General features: G+C 35.4%; 1 protein-coding gene across 15 annotated transcripts in view; it reads left to right on the plus strand.

The window, feature by feature from the left end:
- Nucleotides 1-21711, plus strand: part of Abi3bp (ABI family member 3 binding protein) — a 188266-nt gene that overhangs the window by 115438 nt on the left and 51117 nt on the right. For 4 of the 15 annotated variants that reach the window (XM_070030358.1, XM_070030366.1, XM_070030367.1 and 1 more), the window contains 18 exons: nt 732-794; nt 913-987; nt 1622-1669; nt 3252-3311; nt 4479-4568; nt 6011-6043; nt 6753-6833; nt 7914-7973; nt 10036-10149; nt 10954-11037; nt 12550-12609; nt 13371-13451; nt 14301-14360; nt 15032-15115; nt 16581-16637; nt 18387-18446; nt 19096-19176; nt 19862-19921. The exons of 4 other annotated variants lie outside the window; for them this stretch is intronic. In XM_070030358.1, coding sequence (XP_069886459.1) covers nt 732-794; nt 913-987; nt 1622-1669; nt 3252-3311; nt 4479-4568; nt 6011-6043; nt 6753-6833; nt 7914-7973; nt 10036-10149; nt 10954-11037; nt 12550-12609; nt 13371-13451; nt 14301-14360; nt 15032-15115; nt 16581-16637; nt 18387-18446; nt 19096-19176; nt 19862-19921 — 1251 coding nt within the window. The remainder of the gene's footprint in view (nt 1-731; nt 795-912; nt 988-1621; nt 1670-3251; nt 3312-4478; nt 4569-6010; nt 6044-6752; nt 6834-7913; nt 7974-10035; nt 10150-10953; nt 11038-12549; nt 12610-13370; nt 13452-14300; nt 14361-15031; nt 15116-16580; nt 16638-18386; nt 18447-19095; nt 19177-19861; nt 19922-21711) is intronic. 7 more of the 15 variants (XM_070030361.1, XM_070030362.1, XM_070030359.1 and 4 more) reach the window with 7 other exon arrangements.

Consider the following 21711-nt stretch of genomic DNA (forward strand, 5'->3'; position numbering starts at 1 on the left):
ATATCTACGCTCATCCTGGACTGAACAACTGGTGTACACTTTTTTCCTGTGTTGTGGGAATATAATTTCATTTATGCACATAACTTGTAAGACTTTCTCTAAAAAGCTACATGAATAATGGCTTCTGCACTTCCATTTCCTTGAAAAATGCTTTTGCATATGTTTCATTAACCAGAGGTTATTCTTGATCTAGTATTCAGTATAAAACTAGTGGTGTTCTTTACAACTTGAGAACACTGAAAGTCCAAAGATGGTTTTATTAGTAGTAGTAATAATACTGATATTATAATTATTTCATTGAAACATCTGTTCATTTTTAAATTTCCTCCAAATCAGTGTTCATGTAACAATATTCATCATGTATGATAGATACTAAGTGATGCGTTACTTGACAATCGCTTCTTAAGCATCCTTAAATTTAAATTTTTATCTGTTTTGTACCAAAGAAAATCTACTAGTGAAGAAATAGAACTAATATGTTTTGTTTTTAAATGATCTACCAAAGAAGAAACGTCTTATGACATTTCTAATTGCTTTTGTTTAAAGACACATTTTAAGCATTTCTTGAAACATTTTTCTTCCAGGGAAAAGTAACAATGCAATTTCTTACACGCCAGGAATTAATTTTTATATATTTATTGAATTTATGCTGTGTTTTCTCAACTAAATGTCCTTAGTTTTGACAGTCGTAGCTATGACTATTATACTAATTTCAATACTTTTTTCTTTAGCACCCAAACCATCCAAGATACCTCAAATCACACACAGACCTGATGTACCCAAAATCCAGCCTGGTAATCACTGTTTTCAGTATCTTGATCCATAAGTAGGGAAACTATGTGTAAGTAATATTAATCTTCATATTTGCAGTTCTGTTATGACACTAATTATAGCACCCTTTTTTCTCCTCAGTTTCAGAACCACCAAAGCAATTACTCCCTAAGTCCACAATCACAGCAAAACCAGATATGCTACCAACTAAATCTGGTAAACATAATTTCCAATACCTTAGCTTAACAACCTTTTTCTCCTCTGGAAATTTTATAGAACATATTGCGATCATAGTTTCTATAAGTTATACATCATTGAACTGAAATATTATGATTTTTCATTGTCTTCTCGAAGTAACCACAACTAATATTTTAAGTACTAAATGAAGAAGTCCATGTGTGGGATGTTGTATTTTCCTAAAGCATTTTTAGGCTATAATTAATGGTAGTCCAGCTTGTATTTTGGTAATTGCCACTGGGCAGTAAGCCAGAAAGTTGACACTTGGACTTCCTTAATAGGAACAACAGAAGAAAGATGTGCTGGCTAGGGATTAGTGTCTCTAAATTTCCTAAGAGAATTTTAACTTATAATTATTAACAGTGACTTTTCTACCACATAAGTTATTTACATAACAGCTCTGAAAATTCAACTGTTTTGCAACTGAAAAATTTTCCTAGGATTCCAATTAGTATAAAATTCTAACTTGCTAAGTGACCATTTCTTATAAACCTACAAGAAAACAATTTATTTCAACTAAGAATAAACTAGATTCTGGATTCTCTAAATTAGACACTGAACATTTAAAAGTCACTTGACTTTTGTTGCTTTTGTTTCTTTTCTTATGATGCAGTCTCTGAGCCTATTGCATTTGAGACTGAAGCTCCATCTGTCGCCATAGGTAACAATACCTTCTTGGTCCCTCTTTCTCTGAGCGTGTCCCTTCATCTCTTCTTCCTTTCATCTGTATGTTTCTCCCACATAAGGTTGTAATTCTATTTCATTTTGTTTCTAAAAATTATTTACTGTCTTCAACAGAGGCCATTTTTAATATCAACTTAGCCATTCCATCCTATAACATCTGAGAATTATGCTTCCTTTGGTCCCCTTCAAGTATATTCAGTTTGCTTATAGTACTTGACAACTATTAAGAGTCATGTGTGCTTTGATCATCCATCTTTCAAACCACAGAACTTCTGCAACCTCTAGTGTACATACAGCTTTTGAATACGGGAAGGTGGTAGTGAAAGAGCTGGTTGGCTGGAGCTTTCAAGGATAGCTCATCAATGTCTGTCTTGTAGAAATCCTTTTTTCTTTGATTTATACTGCTCAAATGCAGCTGAATCTTCCTGTCCATAAATTTGCTTGGTGACATGAAATTCCAAACAAAATAGGGAAGCCCTATTTTTGTTTGAGAGCTATCGGTTTTCATCGTGTCATCTTGTCTGTCTCCATTGGTTTTGTGTGTTACTAGTTCAGATGATGCTCTCATATGTGGCTTAAATCAATGTTGTGCCATGCTGACTTGAAGAGTCAGTGGAGTTTGTCTCTGTAGAAGTGTTTGAAGGGTTTTTGGTGATGATAAACTTGGAAGTTACATAAATCTTCTAGATTTTAATGAAAAAAGGCAATAATAATTTAATACCAGAATCATAATTCTTAATTTAATTTCATATCTATGCAGTCATTTCAGAATGTTATAAAAGAATAGAAATTCTGTTTTTCAAGATCAGACAGAAAATTGCATTAGTGTCTTTCAGGTGTTTTTCTTAATCATCCTTGTTTCTTTTTGTGTGTGTGTGTGTGTGTGTGTGTGTGTGTGTGTGTGTGTGTGTGTGTTGCTGAGGATTGTACCCAGACCCTTATGAATGGTAGCCACATTCTCTACTACTGAGCTACACTCCAGCCCTTCATCTCTATTCCTCACTCAGATAATTATGTACTTCTTATCCATGATGTGAGTTCATAAGGAAAAATAGTAAGCAGCAATATCTCATTTATCATGAAGAAAAGGCACAAATTTACCTTCACTCAGCTATCACAGATCCTTAGTAAATAGACTAAAAATTTTCTAATTCTTTCCACAACTACCACTCCTTAAAAAAATCAATAATGGTGGCTAGAGCCATTTACATGCCAGCAGAATTTTTAATAATAATTTTTAGCATAATTTAAAATAATGTATAGGAAAATCAAGCAATTTTCTTGGAGTCTGATTTTGAATAAAGGGTACAATGAGATTAGCAAACCCAGAAAAATAATTTTTACTAGCTTCCTAGCTATTCAAGGTATAAATGGTATACCTATATGGTGGATTTTGTGAGATAAATGGGTGCAAGAATATGGCCAGCAGTAATAAATACTATTTCCCCAGAATTCGAAAGTTTTTTTCAAATATAAATGGGTGAAGAAGATTCATTTTCAAGATAACTTTATTTTATATATTTCTTAATCTCTGTTGTTTCTTATCTGCTTTTGGTCAGTTTCTAGCGCAGACAGTGAACCTGTAATTGTGAGAACTGAGTCTCCACTGACAACTCTAGGTAATGGCCATTTATGTTGTTAAGCACATGCGACTTCTTTTCATTGTCTGGTCCATCACTATCTGAATCAATGATTGTTCTCTTTCAAAGATTTTCTTATCAGCCTCATTTGTCATACAAGGATATGTCCTGTTAGGAATGTATTAAAAGTACTTAAACACACCCCTTAGTCTAAGTTGCTCTGAAGCTAGTACAGACTATCTCCAATATTGTCCAGCTTCACTACATTCATTCTATAAAGTCCATGATTCTACTCCAGTAATGGTCTTTATGTTAAAGCTAAACTTCACATAAAATTAGGAATGTTGTAAATGGCACTGTAACTCAAGCGGTAGAGCACTTGCCTTGAGCTGAAGAGTGCAGGGACAGCGCCCAGGCCCAGAGTTCAAGCCCCACGACCGACCAAAAAACAAAACAAACAAACAAAAAAACAACAACAACTTTGGGGCTGGGAAGGTGGCTCAGTGGTAGAGCGCTTGCCTTTCATGCCTGAGGCCCTGAGTTCAATTCCTCAGCACCACATAAGCAAAAAAAGAAAAGAAAAAGAAAAAGAAAAAAGCCGGAAGTGGCGCTGTGGCTCAAGTGGTAGAGCGCTAGCCTTGAGCTGAAGAGCTGAGGGACAGCGCCCAGGCCCAGAGTTCAGGCTCCACGACCAGACCCCCCCCCCCAAAAAAAAAAATTAGGAATGCCTATTTCTTAAATATCAACTATAATTCTGTGGGCATTTGCTTTTCTTTTTTATTTTGTTTTAAACATGTACAGAACATTTTGTTATGTATACATGAATCTAGGAAATTAGAAGTACTTTTTGTAATAATTTTGATGGATCTTATGCCTAAACCAAGTAATTTCCAAAGACATAATTAAAAAAACAGGGTAGGCTATGTGTCTCGGAGGTGATACTGACATATTGTATGTCAAACTCTGGTTGGCGCTGGACCTTCTTTGAGAATCTGCTGTCAGCAACTAATAATAAAGTTTTCAAAATAATAAGCTTATGCAATCTAGCATTTTCTCATATATATGGCTAGAAGAAACTTTCCAAGGGACCATTTTTTCTCAAGACTCAAGTAAACTAGGAAAAATAAGGAAAGCCTAGGGCCATGTACAATTATTTCTCTAGTTTCTGGAGTCATATGACTAAAATAACCAGTTTCCTTTCTTTAGCTCCAACAATAACCCAACGAGCAAGAACTCGTCGTCCACGTCCCAAACATAAAACTACTCCAAGCCCCAAAATACCTCAGCCTACACCAGGTAAATATGTGGTTCCTGGTTCCTATTGGTCCACATTGGATATGACACGGGTGTAGGCTTAACTTGCTACTGAGTAACCTTGTAGTCAGTCCTTAAAGGTAAAGACCTGGGTCATAGAAAGCTTCTACTACTAACCCAATGCTCTGACTGATCGCTTTGGCTTTCTCATGCTGTTCATATGAGGATCTCCTGTGCCTGAGTATTTTGTTGTTTTTCTGACATACAGTAACATTTTGTTCTTTGATTCTAGATCAGCAAAAATACAGCTATCTAGTATATGTGATTCAAGCAGTTACACATCCAACTAAATGCCACATTTGCATTTGTGAGGAACACAGTAAAAACAAAAGATATTTAGTTAAGGTTAGTTGAGAAAGGAAGTTGCTCTTGTCACAGCTATTCCTAAAAAGATACAAGAAATGTGGGCAACAAGCAATGTTTATTAAGTTTTACCAATTGTTAGGCACACAGCTAATTTGTTAGAGAATTAAAAAAATTATGGCTGATATATATTATATAATATGTATAATCTATAATATAATACAGAACTTCCACAAATGTCTACATATGTATATAGTTACATATATATGTGCATACATGTATAATATATATACATGTGTATATAATTATATGCACACATACATAATGCATGTATAATGTATATACATATGTATTATACATGTATATTCATGTATATTATATACATACAATGTGAAAATTAGAAATTTGTAGCTTTGTTAGTAGGATGGGCAAGAATTATATAAACAGGGAGAAGAATGATGTGCATGTAACAGTAAAAAGAATAGGAAGTAGATTTGCAACCTAACTATGAAGAAGATGGCATTAACTTAGCTGGACAGTAATGCTATTTTTGGAAGGCCAACAAAGTGGGCCTTGATTATCCAACTTCAATTATTTCATTTGAACCATTTGGCATGTCCTCCTCTGCTTCAGAATCAAGTCTTTTCTGTCCTGGTAATAGAGATACAGTAACACATTCCATGGTCAAATGCTTCTCTATATCTAGTTTTTTGTATACCTTTGTTGGAATAAAAGTCTTGGTCTTTTTCCAAAGAACAACAACAACAAAATGACCATTCTCTATTTTGATTATTCAGTCATTTCAGTTTTCATGACCTATGACTTTGCTTTCCAGTCTACAGTGTTATGAATTATATTTTATATTCTTTTATAAAAAGACTGCCTAAGTGTTTTTATTGTATTATCAGATCATATAAAAACGAGCAAAATTTGCAGTTATTTATATTAAGATGCTAAGGACATAACTATGTTATAAGAATTTTAAATTTTGCTTTTTGGCTGGAGAACTAATGCTAGCTTGGTAAAGTTCATTTTCAGGAGTATTTGATGGCTTTTCTTGTGCATTTAACATTTTCTTTTCTTTTTAAAAAAATTGCTTTTGATTTTTTTTTTTGTGCCAGATCTTGGACCTCTTACTCCTGGGCCATCTTTAGGTAATGATTCTTCATATCCTTTAGCAAGTGCTTTTTCTTTTTAATCATTTTGAGCTTTGTGATGGTGCTGATCATGATGTAATTCTCTGCTGTGGTCTGTTTTGTTAAATCATCTTAAATGTTGAAGGTCTTCTTTTTAACAGAAATGTGCCTGGACTTAACACAGCTGGGTACATGCTCAATATCCCAATCTATTTGAATAGTATTCTTTGTTACAGTCAAAATACAATCATGATTTCTCATCTTTCTCAGGTAGACCATTGATACAACTTACTTTCCACATATCCAATGCTGCATAACTATTTTTTACTTTGCCAATGTTTAGGTGAATTTTATACATTTATTTTTGTAAAACACCAAGTGGAGAATTTTCTCAGGCTTTGTCATCTTAACACTCTAAGTGAACATGCCAGGATTACTTGGAACCTCTCTCACACTAGACTTGAGAAATGTCTTGTGATTAGTTTTGGGTTAGAGGCACATTGAAGAAAATATAGATAGTTCTTATACATAATTATATGTGAAATTTTTGTCTCTAGAAAACTCTCAATGATTAGAGAAAACATATTAATACACTGAAGAAAAATTTAAACCTAAGTGACAATTTTTTCCTAAATCAAACTACTAAGTTTTAGAAAACATAGAACTATATCATCAACACCAGAGTTAGTGGAAAATTATATATTAATCCTAATTTTTCTCCCTTCAGCTCCAACAACAAAAAAACCCCGTCGTCTACGTCCCAAACCTAAAACCACACCCCATCCACAAGTATCTCAGACAATATTGGGTAAATATGTGATTTCTGTCTTAAAGAATCCATGTGGTCTTCCTCTAAAGTCTATGTACATAGAGTATACATATGAATGTGTACTTTGTATCTGTTAATAGTGAAAGCTACTGATTAGTGAGGAGAATAGTATAGCTGAACACAAAATGCTTCCTAATTGCGAATTATCTCTGTGTATGACCATTTGCTTTTTGTTTTAATGATTTACTCTGTTTTTGGTAGTACTAGGGTTTGAAGTCAGAGCTAGGCAGGTGCCCTATCACTTAAGCCCTAGCTCAATCCTTTTTGTATCAGTTCGTGTCTTACATTTTTTGCAAACCTGGACTGTAATTCTTATATTTATTCCACCTCAATAGATAGAATGAAAATGTACATCCAGCTTATTGTTTTGGATTCAGATTCATGACCTTTGAACCACAGTCCTCTATCTCTTAAGTAGCTGTACTTTTCTCACTATGTGATTCCATTCATGCCTTAAAGATCAGCTCAGAATAATATTGATCCCGTGTGAACAATTAAAATCAATTGCTTTTGTTAAGTCCCTAGATTTTCCAGTATATTGGTGTTCTAGTGTATAGGTGTTCATCAAATAATCAACAGTGATATTGTAGGGTTGACCAGAGGGAGATGTCCACCCGAGTTCAAAGTCTATCATTGATTATCTTCTGAATCAAATGAATACCTGTAAACTTTAAGGAAATCTTCAAAGGAAAAATTATGCTCCCCTTCTGTTAAGAATATTAAAAATTAAGTTTGGAGCCTTAGAAACTGTCTTTGTGCCGGGGCCCACGGCTCATGCCTGTAATCAACTCAGGAGGTTGAGATCTGAGGATTGTGGCTAGCTCGGGCAGAAAAGTCCATGAGACTCTTATCTCCAATAACTACCAAAAAATGGAAGAAGCACTGTGGTAGAGCGCTAGCTTGCCTTGAGCTGAAGAGCTCAGGGCCAGCGTCCAGGACCAGAGTTCAAGCCCCATGACTGACCAAAAGAAAAAAGAGAAATTGTCTGTGCTGGTAAGATAAATTTTCTGACAGTCCATGCATTCACAAGGTCTGTTTTATTCTTATTCTTTTGATCAGTTCCTGCCACAGTCTTTGAACCAGTTATTCCTAGAACTGATGCTCCAGGGACGTCCTTAGGTAATGACAGATGCTCTCCATCTGCCCCATCATTTCTTGCCCATTTCATCACCATCATAAGCATATCTTTTCTCATATCATGAGGCTTCAGTGGCTCCCTCTGTTATTCAGTTACCTAATATATTGAAGAATAAGACTATTTCTTCCATTTCTTGTCTTTAAGAGATCTAGGCATGAACTTGGTGTGTGTGTGTGTATATATATATTTGCAGTGCAATACCTTTAAGTGTCTGGTATTTCTCTTCTTACTAACATTTCAGTCACATTCTTTTTTTTTTTTTTTTTTTTTTTTTTACTAAAAGTCAATAAGAAGGAGGGTTGAATTCCAGGCCTGATTTAGGCTGAGCTGATTGGCACAGCTGTTATGATGAGACAGTTCTTTAGTAGATCTAAATTCTTATACATTGACTATCGACAATGCTTTTATTTTGGTTTTTTCCAATTTTAGGTAATGCTGTTTTGGTAAAGAATAAAATAAGAAATATTCATAAAACTAGTAAAGTGAATTTATAAATATTACCATGAGTATGAAATGACTGGAAGTGGCGCTGTGGCTCAAGTGGTAGAGCGTGAGCCTTGAGCTGAAGAACTGAGGGACAGCACCCAGGCTCAGAGTTCAAGTCCCACAACCGACCAAAAAAAAAAAAAAAGAAAGAAAGAAATGACCCATATCCTCTCCTCTATGTGTACACCATAGCTCCGCAAGTTTCTGGAAATTTCTCATTCAGAAATCCATATGAGAATCTCTTTGAAACCTCCTTGGTCTATCAACTCATGCTTTATTTATCACAGAAATGTAAGTGATATAAAGAGGCACATTATCCAAATAGGGTCAAGTATTTCACATTCAAAAGAAAAAACATTGCAACTCAAGAAATTAATAATTAGTAGGATTCCTAGCTACTGCTTCTAGAATCCAAAACATTGTATTAGCCTGAGATTTTCTTCCTTTAATGCCTCCGGTGCCTCTGCAGCCATATTGTCCACCTCCCAAACTTAAAACCACATGGAATCCTGAAGCATCTGTCATAGAACTGGGTAAATGTGTATGTCCTCGCTAAGACGTCTTAGCAGGTTAACCCTGTGGGGGCCCACACAAACAAAGTACACATGGTGTCCGTGGTGGCTTCCACTGCAGCCAGGTGTTGAAGAACAGGGTGAGGTAGGGTGAGGAGGTGGTCAATTTTCTGTGCTCTGTGGATTAATCTTCAGTGTTTAGTTTTCAGTCAGTTCTACTCATGCTTCAACTATTTGAAGTGTGTGGTAAACTGAAGCAGATAGTGAACGAATGTGTTTGTATACATGAGAGTTATTTTCTTGGAAAGTATAAAAGCACATAAACCATTATAACTATCTAGGGCAATCCTAGGAAAGAAGTTTGTACACAATGTTGGAGAGTAGATAGTTCAGGCTGTATGGTCCATATGATCTTTTTTCACTTTGTTTGACCAGAATTCTTTAAGACATATTTTATATATTTATAGAAGTATCTGATTGACCTATGAAAGTCAAGATAGAATAGAAAAGCTTCTTTATTCATCCATTTTGTTTCTTCCTTTTTTAAAACTTGGATATGTTTGCTATTATTGGGCACTAGATTTTAGTAAATATTCAGTGAATATCAGTAATATGATTGAGGTTAATAAATTTAAGTAGTAACTCCCACCTAAGGGTGACTTTGATTTCCTTCCTTCCTTCCCAGAAGAGGATGATTTTCGGCCTTCTTAATGTCCTCACTCCATCTTTTATCTGGGTGCACACATCTGTCATGTCCCCTCCTCTTCTGAGAAGGGCATTATTCAAACTACATCATAGCCTCAGCCTTCAATGCTCATTTAAAACTCAGTTACATCTTTTAAGGGTCTATCTCCAAATAGTAAGTGTATTAAGACTTTGGACTCTTCCTATGAATTGTGGAGATACAATTCAGCCCCTCATAGCCTTCATTCAGAAATGTGTCTGTAGATGTTTGTGCGTATATGTGTGTTAGATTGCCATTGCACTAATAAGATCCATTTCACTTTATACATTTTTATAAAAAATTCTTACTTTGTTCCTTTAGTTCCTGTTACAGACCTTGCAGCTATTACAGCTCCAGAACCTGTCACAGCCCTCCAACCTGTTACATCCTTTCAACCAGTTCCGTTTAGAACAGAGACCCCTGGGACAAAAATAGGTAACAGCCCTGTGCAAATACGCTAAGTATTCTTATTGCTCATCATACAGTCTATGAAATCTCCATCCCCATGACATGGCTTTTTTGAGATGGTGTCTATCATCCTCTGCCACCATTACATTCCTTCCATTGTCAGCAGATCTTGAAGCCTCTGATAAACAAGTTTCCTCTTGTTTTTCTTTTTTTTAACAAGAGCTTAGTTCAAACCATATCCTGCTGTGTAGCACATTGAGCATCGCCATATGATCTTGTGCTTCTGTTCGGTGTTAAAGCTGAGTTTTAAACAAATTGGGATCCACTTCTCATACAGGCTATTTGACAATAGCAGCTATTATGCTTCTTTGCTCATCTAAGTTTCTAGAACTCAAAAACATCTTTAAAAAATTTGTGATGGTATGTTTATTTTCTTGTCGATACTTTAAATGGTGTGTTTCCTTACTGATTTGACAACCGGAAATAATTCAAACCTGAAATCATGAATTATAAGCCTCTTCCTTAGAGTATGTCTCAACTTTTCCTCCAGCTTCATTAACATTCCTACTGAATAATTCTGTTTACCAAAATAAGGAAGGGCTATGACTTTCTCGCTAGGAAGCTATGAAGTAGTCTTCATAGCTTGAATGAGCAATTCAGCTGTGCACCATGAATAATGACAAAAGACATGTAGGCATTAGAAGAATGAAACAATAAAACTAAAAGAATCATTTCCTGAAACTTTAAAAAATCTGATAAGGTTTAGAGAATCCTTCCCTCAGTATTCAGAGCCACAAGACTTAGAGTAACACAAGGCTTTTCTTTCTATAGCTACCGAAACACCACAAAGAACTCGTCGGCCACGACCTAGACCTAAAACTCCACCAAGCCCACAAGCACCTCAAACAAAACCGGGTAAATTCGCAGTTACTTGGGTTAAGGGTAATCCCTGGAATTCTGCCCCAGTGAGGATTCAATTCATTGTCAGTAGGGCCCAGAGTTGAAAACATGAGGCATTGTCAAGAACATCTCTCTGCCCCAGTATTCAAGAATAATATGGCTGGGTTTGACCCAACCGATTCTTTCTATGTAAGAATCTTCTTTGAAACACTATGTTCAGTCTATTTTTAATATTGAATTCCATTCAAATATGAGAAGTGAAACTTCTTCAGCAGAGCCAATATCTTTTGTTCAAATAAACAAGTCCTAATATATAAGGGTACATATTTCCAGACCCACATCTCATCATGGGAGATATGCCAGCTATAGATTAATTTTACTTCAAAGCAGTGGAACTGAGGACATACTTGCATAGTACAAGCGTAAAGTCATTAACTAGCAAAGGAGAAGATAGGGTTGGTTAGACTTGACCTTAGGCCTTCAGATTTAGATAAATGAAGGGAAGAATAAACCAAAGCGGAGGACTACACATGCATGGAGGTGAGCCAGTCCAGTCCTCATGTAAGGCAGTAAGGCAGCTCTGTCCTAATGGACTACTTCTAGATGATCAGAACGTAGTGTTGGTGTGATATTGGAAGAGTCCATCAAGTTAGTTAAAGGAAGACTTGTGGGATTTGACTTACAAACTTAGCTATCATAGTGACATTTGAAATCTTTGACTTCCATGTTTTCTGGGCTGAGGGAAGACAGATTCTCTACTGGGTATTAGAGATACATATCAACCTTTATGCTGTGCTTTGGTTTGGATAAAGGTCTTAGATGTTTTTCAGTAGATGTTCTGTAGCTGTTTTTCTGTAGATGTTCTATAGATGTTCTGTGTTGGCAAATCAACACAGGCCATTTTGATTGTTAACTTTTATATCTGTGTCAAACTTATATACTTCAAATTGCAGTCAATTTTACTTAAACTGAATATCATTCCTTGAACATAGAAGTACTAATTATCTTGAACAGAGAAGTCCAAGGTAATGATATCTTTAGTAAAGTTTATTCTGAAGAATATATTAGGTCAATATACTAAAGTATTTCCTAGTGTCAAGTTTTCCACAGCAATTAGAATTCATTCATTGAAAACCCATGTTAATTAACTTGAGTGTAGAAGTACTAATTACCTTGTCTTCCATGTTTAAGGCAATTACATCTTTAGCACAGTTTATTTCCTAAGAATATGTTAAAATATTTCCCTGTGCCAAGTTTTCCATTGCAGTTAGAATTAATTTGTTGAAAACCTATGATAATTTTATGTTGACTTCTTTAAGATGTTCAGGGTAGTTTCAAAGCTAAGCTTAAAATTAGCCAGGACTAAAAAGTTTGAGCAAATCTGTGACACATATGCATATACTCTTCCCCTCAATTAAGAAGTATGTTATTTTTCATTTTTAGGAGAACTGGTATGCTATTTGGATGTGAATATTCTAACTTCTTATACATCTTTAAATCTCTTTGGTTTACTTTGTTTCTGGTCAGTTCCTGCTGTATTCCCTGAACCTGTCACCCTTAGACCTGAGACCCCAGCAACAACATTAGGTAATGTTGATGCACTCTATTGTAAACAAACCTCTCTGCTTATTGTCAAACCTAGAGTTTTATCTTGTCTCATGTGACATCATTCTTTGTGGCTGTTCGAGTATATTTTCCTAAAAAGGGGAAAACGCCAATTATTTGTTTGTAAAGAGAATCAGTTGTGAAAACAACTGCTTTATGTCACTTTCATGTAACCTACCTGCAATTGGGTCCTGTCATTTTGTGTGTTGCTTAAATAGTGTCTGTATCTGTGGTAAAGCTGAGTTTCATAGTATCACAGGTGTCTCTTTTATCTAGATAGATCTCTGCTTAACTCTCACAGGGCCAGGAGGAGCACAACACATTAATCCTTCATTTCCATTTATATAGTATTTTATTGTTTTGTTTCTTTTTAGACAACATTATGCTTCCCTTTTGAGTTATAATCCAACAGTCAGAGTATAAAAGATTAAATCAGAAATCACAGATTTAAGGAGACTGTCCTTCATTACCATTCACATTTAGCCATGTCAAGCTGCTCTGTGGGCTTTTGATTATATTTCCTAATTTTTATTCCTTAAATTAAAAGGTGATTTTTTTTATCTTAAAAGAATCTCCTGTGATAAAAGCAGAGATATAATGCATATACATCACAAAAATCTAAAACTAAAAAGCCAAGTATCTAATAATAAGCTATAAACCCTAGAGTTACATTGTCACCTCCCATAGGTCCCAGATCTATGGGTAATATATATGTAGTTTAACTCAAGAATTTCTTCCTTCAGCTCCTAAAATACAACGGACACGTCGTCCACATCCTAGACCAAAGCCCACACCAACTCCAGCAGCACCTCAGCCCAAACCAGGTAAACCATATGTTCCTGGTGGAGAAAGTCCCAGTAGCTAGACCCACTGGGGGTCAGGTATAATGCCAGTGAGTAGAAGTAACCAGTACACCCCTGGGAGTGTGAAGATGGGCAACAATAGTTCCACTGTGGTGTAGGGATGTTAAGAGAGGCACACTGTTGGCCACCTGTGGGTTATGCTTCCCGTTGTACAATCTTCCCTGACATTGTATTTTTGTAAACTTTCATTCATGACTTAAAATATAGCTTCTTTAGAAAGAGTGTACAAATCAAAACATATTTATTGAGTGCCCAGTAGCTTCTAAATCTTACTGACGCACAGCTCCAAGGGAGTTGGGAACAGAAGGTTGTTTTTATAAATAAGGTAAAAGCACTGGCAGGATCTTTGCAAATACGTGATTAATTCTTGAGAGTAGTCAAGGCCTTTCTATATGTCACTGAGTCCATAGAAATTCCCTGGTGGAAATCTTAAAGAACTTGAATGAGCAGAGGAGATTTGGTCTGAAGGAGACCAGTCAGCTCCTCCTTCTCCATGAAGACTTGTTTGTTCATTGCTTAGTTCATCAAGCTGAGGCCTCATTTTACAAAGATGAGTCTTAGCAGTACCCACAAAATTCACTTTGGATCTCTAGATAATCAAAGAAAAAGCAGTAAGGAAATAGGTGCTGAGTTAGATATGACCAAATTTTAGGAAGTCAGCTACCTACTTTTCTAATGTAATGGTTGTTAAAAGGGGCTGTGTAGTTCTAAAAGTTATATCATACTAGAAAGATTCATTCTGAATAAAATAATTGGCATTTTTGTTTACTTACAAAAATCACGTGGTTTGTTTTTAATACTTTTGGTCAGTTCCTACTGCAGAGCTTGAACGTGTGACACTCAGAGCTGAGACTGAGGTGACAACACAAGGTAATAACACATTGCGGTCATCAGTAAGTCTTCTTTGTTCACATTGTCAAAATCATTGCATCCATATCATGGCTACCTATTCTTCTGCTTGAAAAGACTGCATCACCATGCTCTAATGTCATTCCCTTTTAGTCTTCATTCCAAAAATATGGTTCTTAAAAGAAGTTGCTTCCTATTTTTAAAAGACTCATGCATGAAGCTAATTCATATCATCTGTTGGAAATATAACCCTCTACATTGTTTTGTCGTCTTTTGTGTGTTTTATAACCAGTTTTTTTTAAGGCAACTTTAAAAGGGAATTTTCTTGATTCTAACAAAATGCTTCCTTGGGGATCCATCATTTTTGTGATCTGTGGGATCTTTGTGCTTTAATATTTCAGTTAATTATGTTAACAAACTATTAAAAACAACATGCACCTGACCCACAGTTATGATATTTCAGCAGCAGTTTTCATACTCCTTATTCTGAATTCTATTACTCTTCATTACTTGAATTACCCATTTTGTTTTATGTGTGATTTTTGCATCAATGAACTTTCAATGGTGCTAGTATCATAGGGGAAAAGCTGAAAAAAAAATTCTGGAAGTACCAAAAAATCTGTTTTAGAAAACTTAGAGCCATCACTTTTGAAATACAGACTTTGTAATAACAGAAGGCTTTCTTTCCTCAGTTCCTAAAACAACAAAACGGACCCGTCGTCCACGTCCCAAACCTAAAACCACACCAACTCCTGAGGCTCCTCAAACAAAACTGGGTAAATGTGGATTTCCAGTTAAAAGAGTGCTGCCTGGTAGTTTCTGAGAATCTGTGATTGATGCTGAGGGTGTGAGTGACAAGCCTGCATGGGTGGAGGTTCAGAATGGTATATGACTATGCCACTGATCTGGTTGCAAGTGGAACATAGTGGCAGTTGCATTCCTTGTAGTCTCTGGACAATGATTGTCTGCATTACTATGCATCTTATAGGGTTCTTATTTTATTTCATTCTCCTTTAAAAGGCAAAATCACAATATCTTAAACTTTTTTTTCTTTTAAGAAGCATACATTGCCTTCCATCTTCCCACAGTCACCCTGACATCTGTGATAATAACACAAAAATAGGAGGCTTATTTGTATTTCTCAGTCTGTGGGATAGCCAAGGTCAAAACCTAGCAAGGATGAAATACACTTAGATTGAAACAGGGTTGTGTTGCAAATCAAACTTATTTTTAAGGTGCCACAAATGTCTGTAAGTTTAAAGAAACCAAGTTTATGAGGGACAGGAATAAGAAGAGTTAGAAAAACAAGTTGGGTTTTAAAATCTTAGAGGTTAATGAGACAGAAAGTAGGGAAGTGTAGAACCCACGCAGGAGTCAGAGATCACTCACTGGCGTAAGAGAACCCTGCTTCCCAGTGGTGGTGATAGTAGTGTGTTAGAGGGCCTGTAAGAACAGTGAAATCCTCAAAGAAGTTTGGACCTGAACTAAAAGCATCAAGAGCCAGGTGTTGGTGGCTCATACCTGTAATCCTAGCTACTCAGGAAGCTGAGATCTGGGTTGTGGTTTGAAGTCAGCCTGGACAGGAAAGTCCATGAGACTCTTTTCTTCAACTGAGCACCACAAAAGCTGGCAGTTGAGCAATGCCTCAAATGATAGAGCACTAGCTTTGAGCAAAAACGCTCAAGGACCCTGCCCTGAGTTCAAGCCTCAGCAATGGTGTTCACACGCATACAAAAAGTATAGGGGATCTTTCATTTCCATTTAGAGCAGAGTTTTGTTGACTGGATAGCCCTTACTCTATTTTGTTGATTTGGGGTTTTTTTTAATCTCAAATGAGCTATTTCTAAATCTGAGTTCTCTACAAGATGAGTATGATTCACTCTGCTTTATTCTTTTCTATTTCTACTCTCAAACTTAAAAGTTATCATGCTCCATTAAGCATATAATTTTCTTAAAGATTTCTATAGAAAAGCCAATAATCCAGAGCAGTTATATACCGTGGTAAAAAAAAGTCTTAAATTTCTCAGAGAGTATTCTATAGTTTGAGTCAAGAACTCTAAATACTTTCAGATACTTGCTAGATTGATGAAATTGTTTTAAAAGAATGTGTATCTTACTATTCAGTGACTAAACCTTAGCAAGTATTGAATTTCAGAAATTTTCTTAAAATTGAAGTAATATTATACTTGAAAGATTTCATTTGCTTATTTTCCCACCATTTATTTCATTGCTTTTAATTAGTTCCTGCTACAGATCTTGAACCTGATGCTCTTAGAACAGAAGCTCCAGAAACCGTGGGTAATACGAATGTGTGTCCTTCAAATAGAGCTTTCTCTGTAGTATTGGGCTACAGGTTCTTCTGCAGCTTAAACCCATTCCATCATCCTCAGATCTAATTCTGATATAGTCTTTATCATGAAACTATGCTAGGCTCTATGCCATACTGCCACTGAATTTAAAAACACTGTGCATGAACTAATTTCAGGACATCAAACCTCCACAAAACTGCTCACCACTGTGCCATATGATCATACACATGTGTTTTAACAGCACTGACTCTTTTTTTGTTTAGCACTGACTCTTAAAAGCTCTGTTTCATACATGGCTTTCCATCTATCTCTGTTTCTCAACAAATGTGAAAATATTGTGCTTCTCTGCTCATATTGCTCTTTATAGTATTGGTGATCAAGTATAATTAGATTGCTATAATCTATAGCTAATAATATAATAATAATCTATAGCTACTCTATAGCTAGTTAGAGATTCCTATAATCTATCTGCCTATCTATATTGGTGAGTCTGTAGTTTTAAGGAATCATGATTTGACTATGATATAAACTTTAAAAAATGCACCAACTTGAAACATTTAAACAATAGATTTGCATAATGGCTCACTCTACTTCTCTAGCAGATTTAGTAGTGTTTAACTTTTTACTTTAAAAATTAAGTGTGTTCTGAAAGATAGAAGTCCAAACAGCATGACAGAAGATCTAACCATTCCCATACCTTGGCTGTATCATATCATGGTGGGAAAGCATGTGCATCTCTGAGTTCTCTCTCTGTCTGTCTCTGTCTCTGTCTGTCTCTGTCTCTGTCTTCCTCTCCTGCCCCCCCCCACCATCTCTCTTTTTCCTTTTGGTGCTGGTCCTGTGGCTTGATTTTCAGGGCCTGGACACTGTCCCTGAGCTTTTTTGATCAAGGTTAGTGCTCTACCACTTTAGCCATAGCTCCACTTCTGGCTTTTTTGGTAGTTAATTGGAGATAAGTCTCATGGGATTTCCTGATCAGGCTGGCTTCAAATCATGATTCTCAGATATCAGCCTCCTGAGTAACTAGGATTATAAACATGGGCCACCCACTGACACCCAGCCCTGATGTTTTTAAGTGAAAGAAAACATTGAGATTTTAATGGGCACATCAGTTTGATAGTGTTCTTTGTACTGTCAACTATATATACTTTTGTTATACTCATAATTATTTATATAGTAGCAAAATCAGCTGAAAGTTACCTTAACTTCAATAGAACTGCACATAGACTAACAAATGATTTTTCAGCAAAAGCAAATAGACTAACAAAACTTTTTCAGTCACAAGTATTCAGTCTATAAATGTGCAAAAACTCTGTCTAGCAGACTTCCACTGTAGCAAGGATCATGTGACAAACATGTAGAAAAACATCTATGAATTATCGAGTAACATTTAGCTCTGTCCAATGCTCTCCTGCAAGTCCATGTTATAAGATTAATGGTGGTCATGATGAGGGTTGGGGGAGGGCAGGGGGAGAATGGGATGGGAAGGGGAAACAAAGGAGGAGGCTACAATGCTTGATAAGAAATGTACTCATTATCTTGCTCATGTAATTGTAACCCCTCTGTACAGTATTTTCACAATAAAAAAAAGAAAAAAAAGATTAATGGTGGTCATGAGTTAACCAAATCTACTGAGGAAATATCTCTTTCCTTTCAGTTCTGAAGCTTAAAAAAACAATTTTTGAAAAATACTCTTAATATTAATATTTAAAACTCTCTTTGGTTTATTTTTGTCCAGTTCTTTCAACAGTTCTTGAACCTTTCACTCTTAGAACTAAGGCTGCAGAGACAACATTAGGTAATATTATATGTTCCTCAACAATTTGTCTTGATTATTTTCAGACTCATTCCATCAGCATCATAATCACATTGTCATTGGCTTTATATTTTCTTGTCATCTGCTCGCATTCAATTTTATGTTGCTTCTTCTTAAGCATATCAGATTCTTAAAAGAAGTTATTTTGTTTATCATAGCTATCCATGGAACTAAAGTATCATTTTACTTCATAATCTTACTTGAATTTGTGTCATATGTTTTTGTCTAAGTAGCATTTACATTTAAAGTTGAATTTCATATGTAGTTGGTAGTATCTACACCTTAATTTTAAAAATAGACTAAAGTATAACAATTTTTAGGTACTATGGTATCTTTGGCATATGTAATTTTTTAGTGTGAAACTAATACCTAAACACAGATTTGGCTATAGATTTGTTTTGTTTTGCTTGTCTGTTTATTGGCCTATTTATTTATTTATTTTTGGTGAGGAGATTTATAATTATCTTTCATTCTCTGATTTAATTTTATAATGTGACTGAGGTCTCCTCAAGAATCTTCAGTGATTAAAGCAGAAGATAGGAAAATATTTTAATTTTAAAATACACATGCCTTGAATTGCAATGAAATTTATCTTAGAAATCCTAGAATAATCCAAAGTTTCTTCCTTCAGCTCCTAAAACAGAACGAACACGTCGCCCACGTCCTAGACCTAAAACCACAGCAAGTACTGAAGTATCTCAGTCTAAGTCGGGTAAATGTGCCACTCCTTGTTTGTGGGGAGCCCTGGCCATCTACCTTGGGCGGGGGAGGGGGGGTCCCAAAATAGTAGCTATGAGAGGCAGTAAGTTATCGTGGTTTCTAAGAGTCAGGCATTAAAGTTTGATTAACAGTTACTTCCACTATAGAGCTGTCCCTAAAACCAGGGCTTGGAAAGACTATGTGCTTGATCCCTGGTTTGAGAGAAGTTCTTGATCTTTATTTAAAGACTAGTTTATAGCAAGAATGACAGTCATCTCTTAGGTTTATTTATTGCTGTATCTGCATTGAAATATATCAACCATTTGTTGTAGCCATGATTCCGTACACAGTTTTTATTTTCAATTTTCAAGAAATGGAATAACTTACTTTCATCTATGTGGATATGTGTGTTATCTAAATACATTTCCAAAGCAGTCCTCCCTATTAATTATAATCCAAATCACGAGTAAAATCTTGTAAAGACAGCATTATGATATAGAATAGACAACAAAAGTTGGGACTCCCTGCAGCAATGATCCATTCCAGCTATTGCAGCAATTCTTCAAAGAGCAATTACTTGCTACTTGTCTATTTTAATTTTTCTTTTGAAAGTTTATCATATAAAATTGATGTTTTGAAAGAAAGTGAAGGCTTTCTTAGAAAAGCTTTCTCATGCTCATGTTGTTACTTTCAATTAGTTCCTGTTCCAGACTTTGGGCCTGATATTCATAGTACTGAGTCTCCAGGAACAACATTAGGTAATGATTTTTGTGACTTCTATTAAATGTTTTTCTTGCCATTTAAAATTCATCAACTGTTGTGATCTGAGTTGCTCATGTTTCTTATAACCACTACTGTCATATCATTTCTTACTTTTTCTTATAAATGGAAGTCTTAATTCCAATGTTCTACTACTTCTGAAAGATGTCATTAGACCACTGAAAGATATCTATCTTCCATGGAACCCTCTTAAAATTGTATTACATGGTTAAGTGTTGAATCTGAGGTCCATGTTATTCTCTTCTCATTGATATTTGCATCTGTACAGTTTCAAGAGTTAACGTTCATGAACTTCCTTAGGGTAACTATGTACTATCTTTATTACTCTATCTTAAGTAATTCAGTGTTACATATTATGAATAAAAACTTTTAAAAACATCTACATCTCAAACTTTAAACTTCCTGAAGCTTTTCTGTTGAAATCAGAAAAATGTATGATTTCTGGCTTTTGATATCTCTCCACCCCACTGCAATTTGGCCTCAGGAATGGTCAGGAAGTGACTGGAACTTTCCACTTCTTTGCCCTTTTGGAGAAAAAGCACTAATAATAATAGCTCAACAATTTTAGGTTTGGCCATTAGGTTCAGAGTTGAGAGACACCTATATGGTAGCTAAATCCATCTTGTACGCTACATAAGGATTATCTTTGAAAAGGTGTGCAAAATTATCCAGCCACATTATTCCATTTCACTCTCTTTTTCAATGATACTCTGTTTTGACTTCAGTAAACAATTCTTTTCCCTAAATCATGCGTCCTCAGCACTATATTAGTTAGTGAGTAAAAGAGGCTAAGGAACAGGTAAAAATCAAAAGTAAGAGCACATTTTACCTCTTCAACAAGTTATAACCTAACTACAAGGAAAATAGGTTCCCGTAGCTTTCTTAGGTATAGTTTTCTGAACTTAGAATAATTTGCTGATATCAGAGCAGCTTGTTTAATTGAGTGGTAAGAACAAAATATTTAAAGGAACCAAGGATCAATGTGGACTGAAAGAAGAGTTGGGTCTTGAAATAACTATAGTATTTGGATCAATAAGTAGATATACCCACTAGTTCTAGTACTCCTGTTGATATTCCATCATATTTTCTTAATAGGTTCTTACTTTCCATGAAATCATTCAGGAACTAAGATTCAGATACACTAGGCCATAAGAACATGTTTCTAAACAGGTTCTTGTTTTTCCAGAAAGATGCGTAAATCAAGAGTTGGAAAAATGTTTTTACCATGATGGTTAGAAAGTAAAAGTTTCAGCCTTAATTACTTGATTAATTATTTAATTCTGTGGTTGTAGTTGGAAGGCAACCAAAGCCAATATGTATTCTATATCCTGAATCATTTGGTTCAGGATATGACTATGTTTCCATTAAACTTTATTTGAACTTATACCATTTTTCATGTGTAAAGAAATACTATTCATTTTTCCCATCACTTAAAAATATAAAAAGCATGCTTATCACTTAAAAAACACTCTTAACTCACAGACCAGGCAGAGCTCTAGAATTTGAGAGGGCCATAGGCTCTGCTTTAAATATTGCTCACTCTTCATGGTTCTTTAGAACTTTGTGAGATTGAAAGTCTTTATATTTCAGTTTGTTGCAACCATGCCTTAAACCTATAAAATTATAATTCATGGTTACTTTCACAACTTAGACCCTCCCCTGAATTACAAACTCTTACTTTTAGTACAATGATATTAACAAGCCTGGACATCACACACAGTCATCCCAGTAAATAGATTGTTTTAGCTGCCTAGGTGCTCAATGAACT

This window comes from Dipodomys merriami, unplaced genomic scaffold (genome assembly GCF_024711535.1).
Source record: "Dipodomys merriami isolate MVZ:Mamm:240054 unplaced genomic scaffold, mDipMer1.0.p SCAF_2, whole genome shotgun sequence".
NCBI classification, from domain to species: domain Eukaryota; kingdom Metazoa; phylum Chordata; class Mammalia; order Rodentia; family Heteromyidae; genus Dipodomys; species Dipodomys merriami.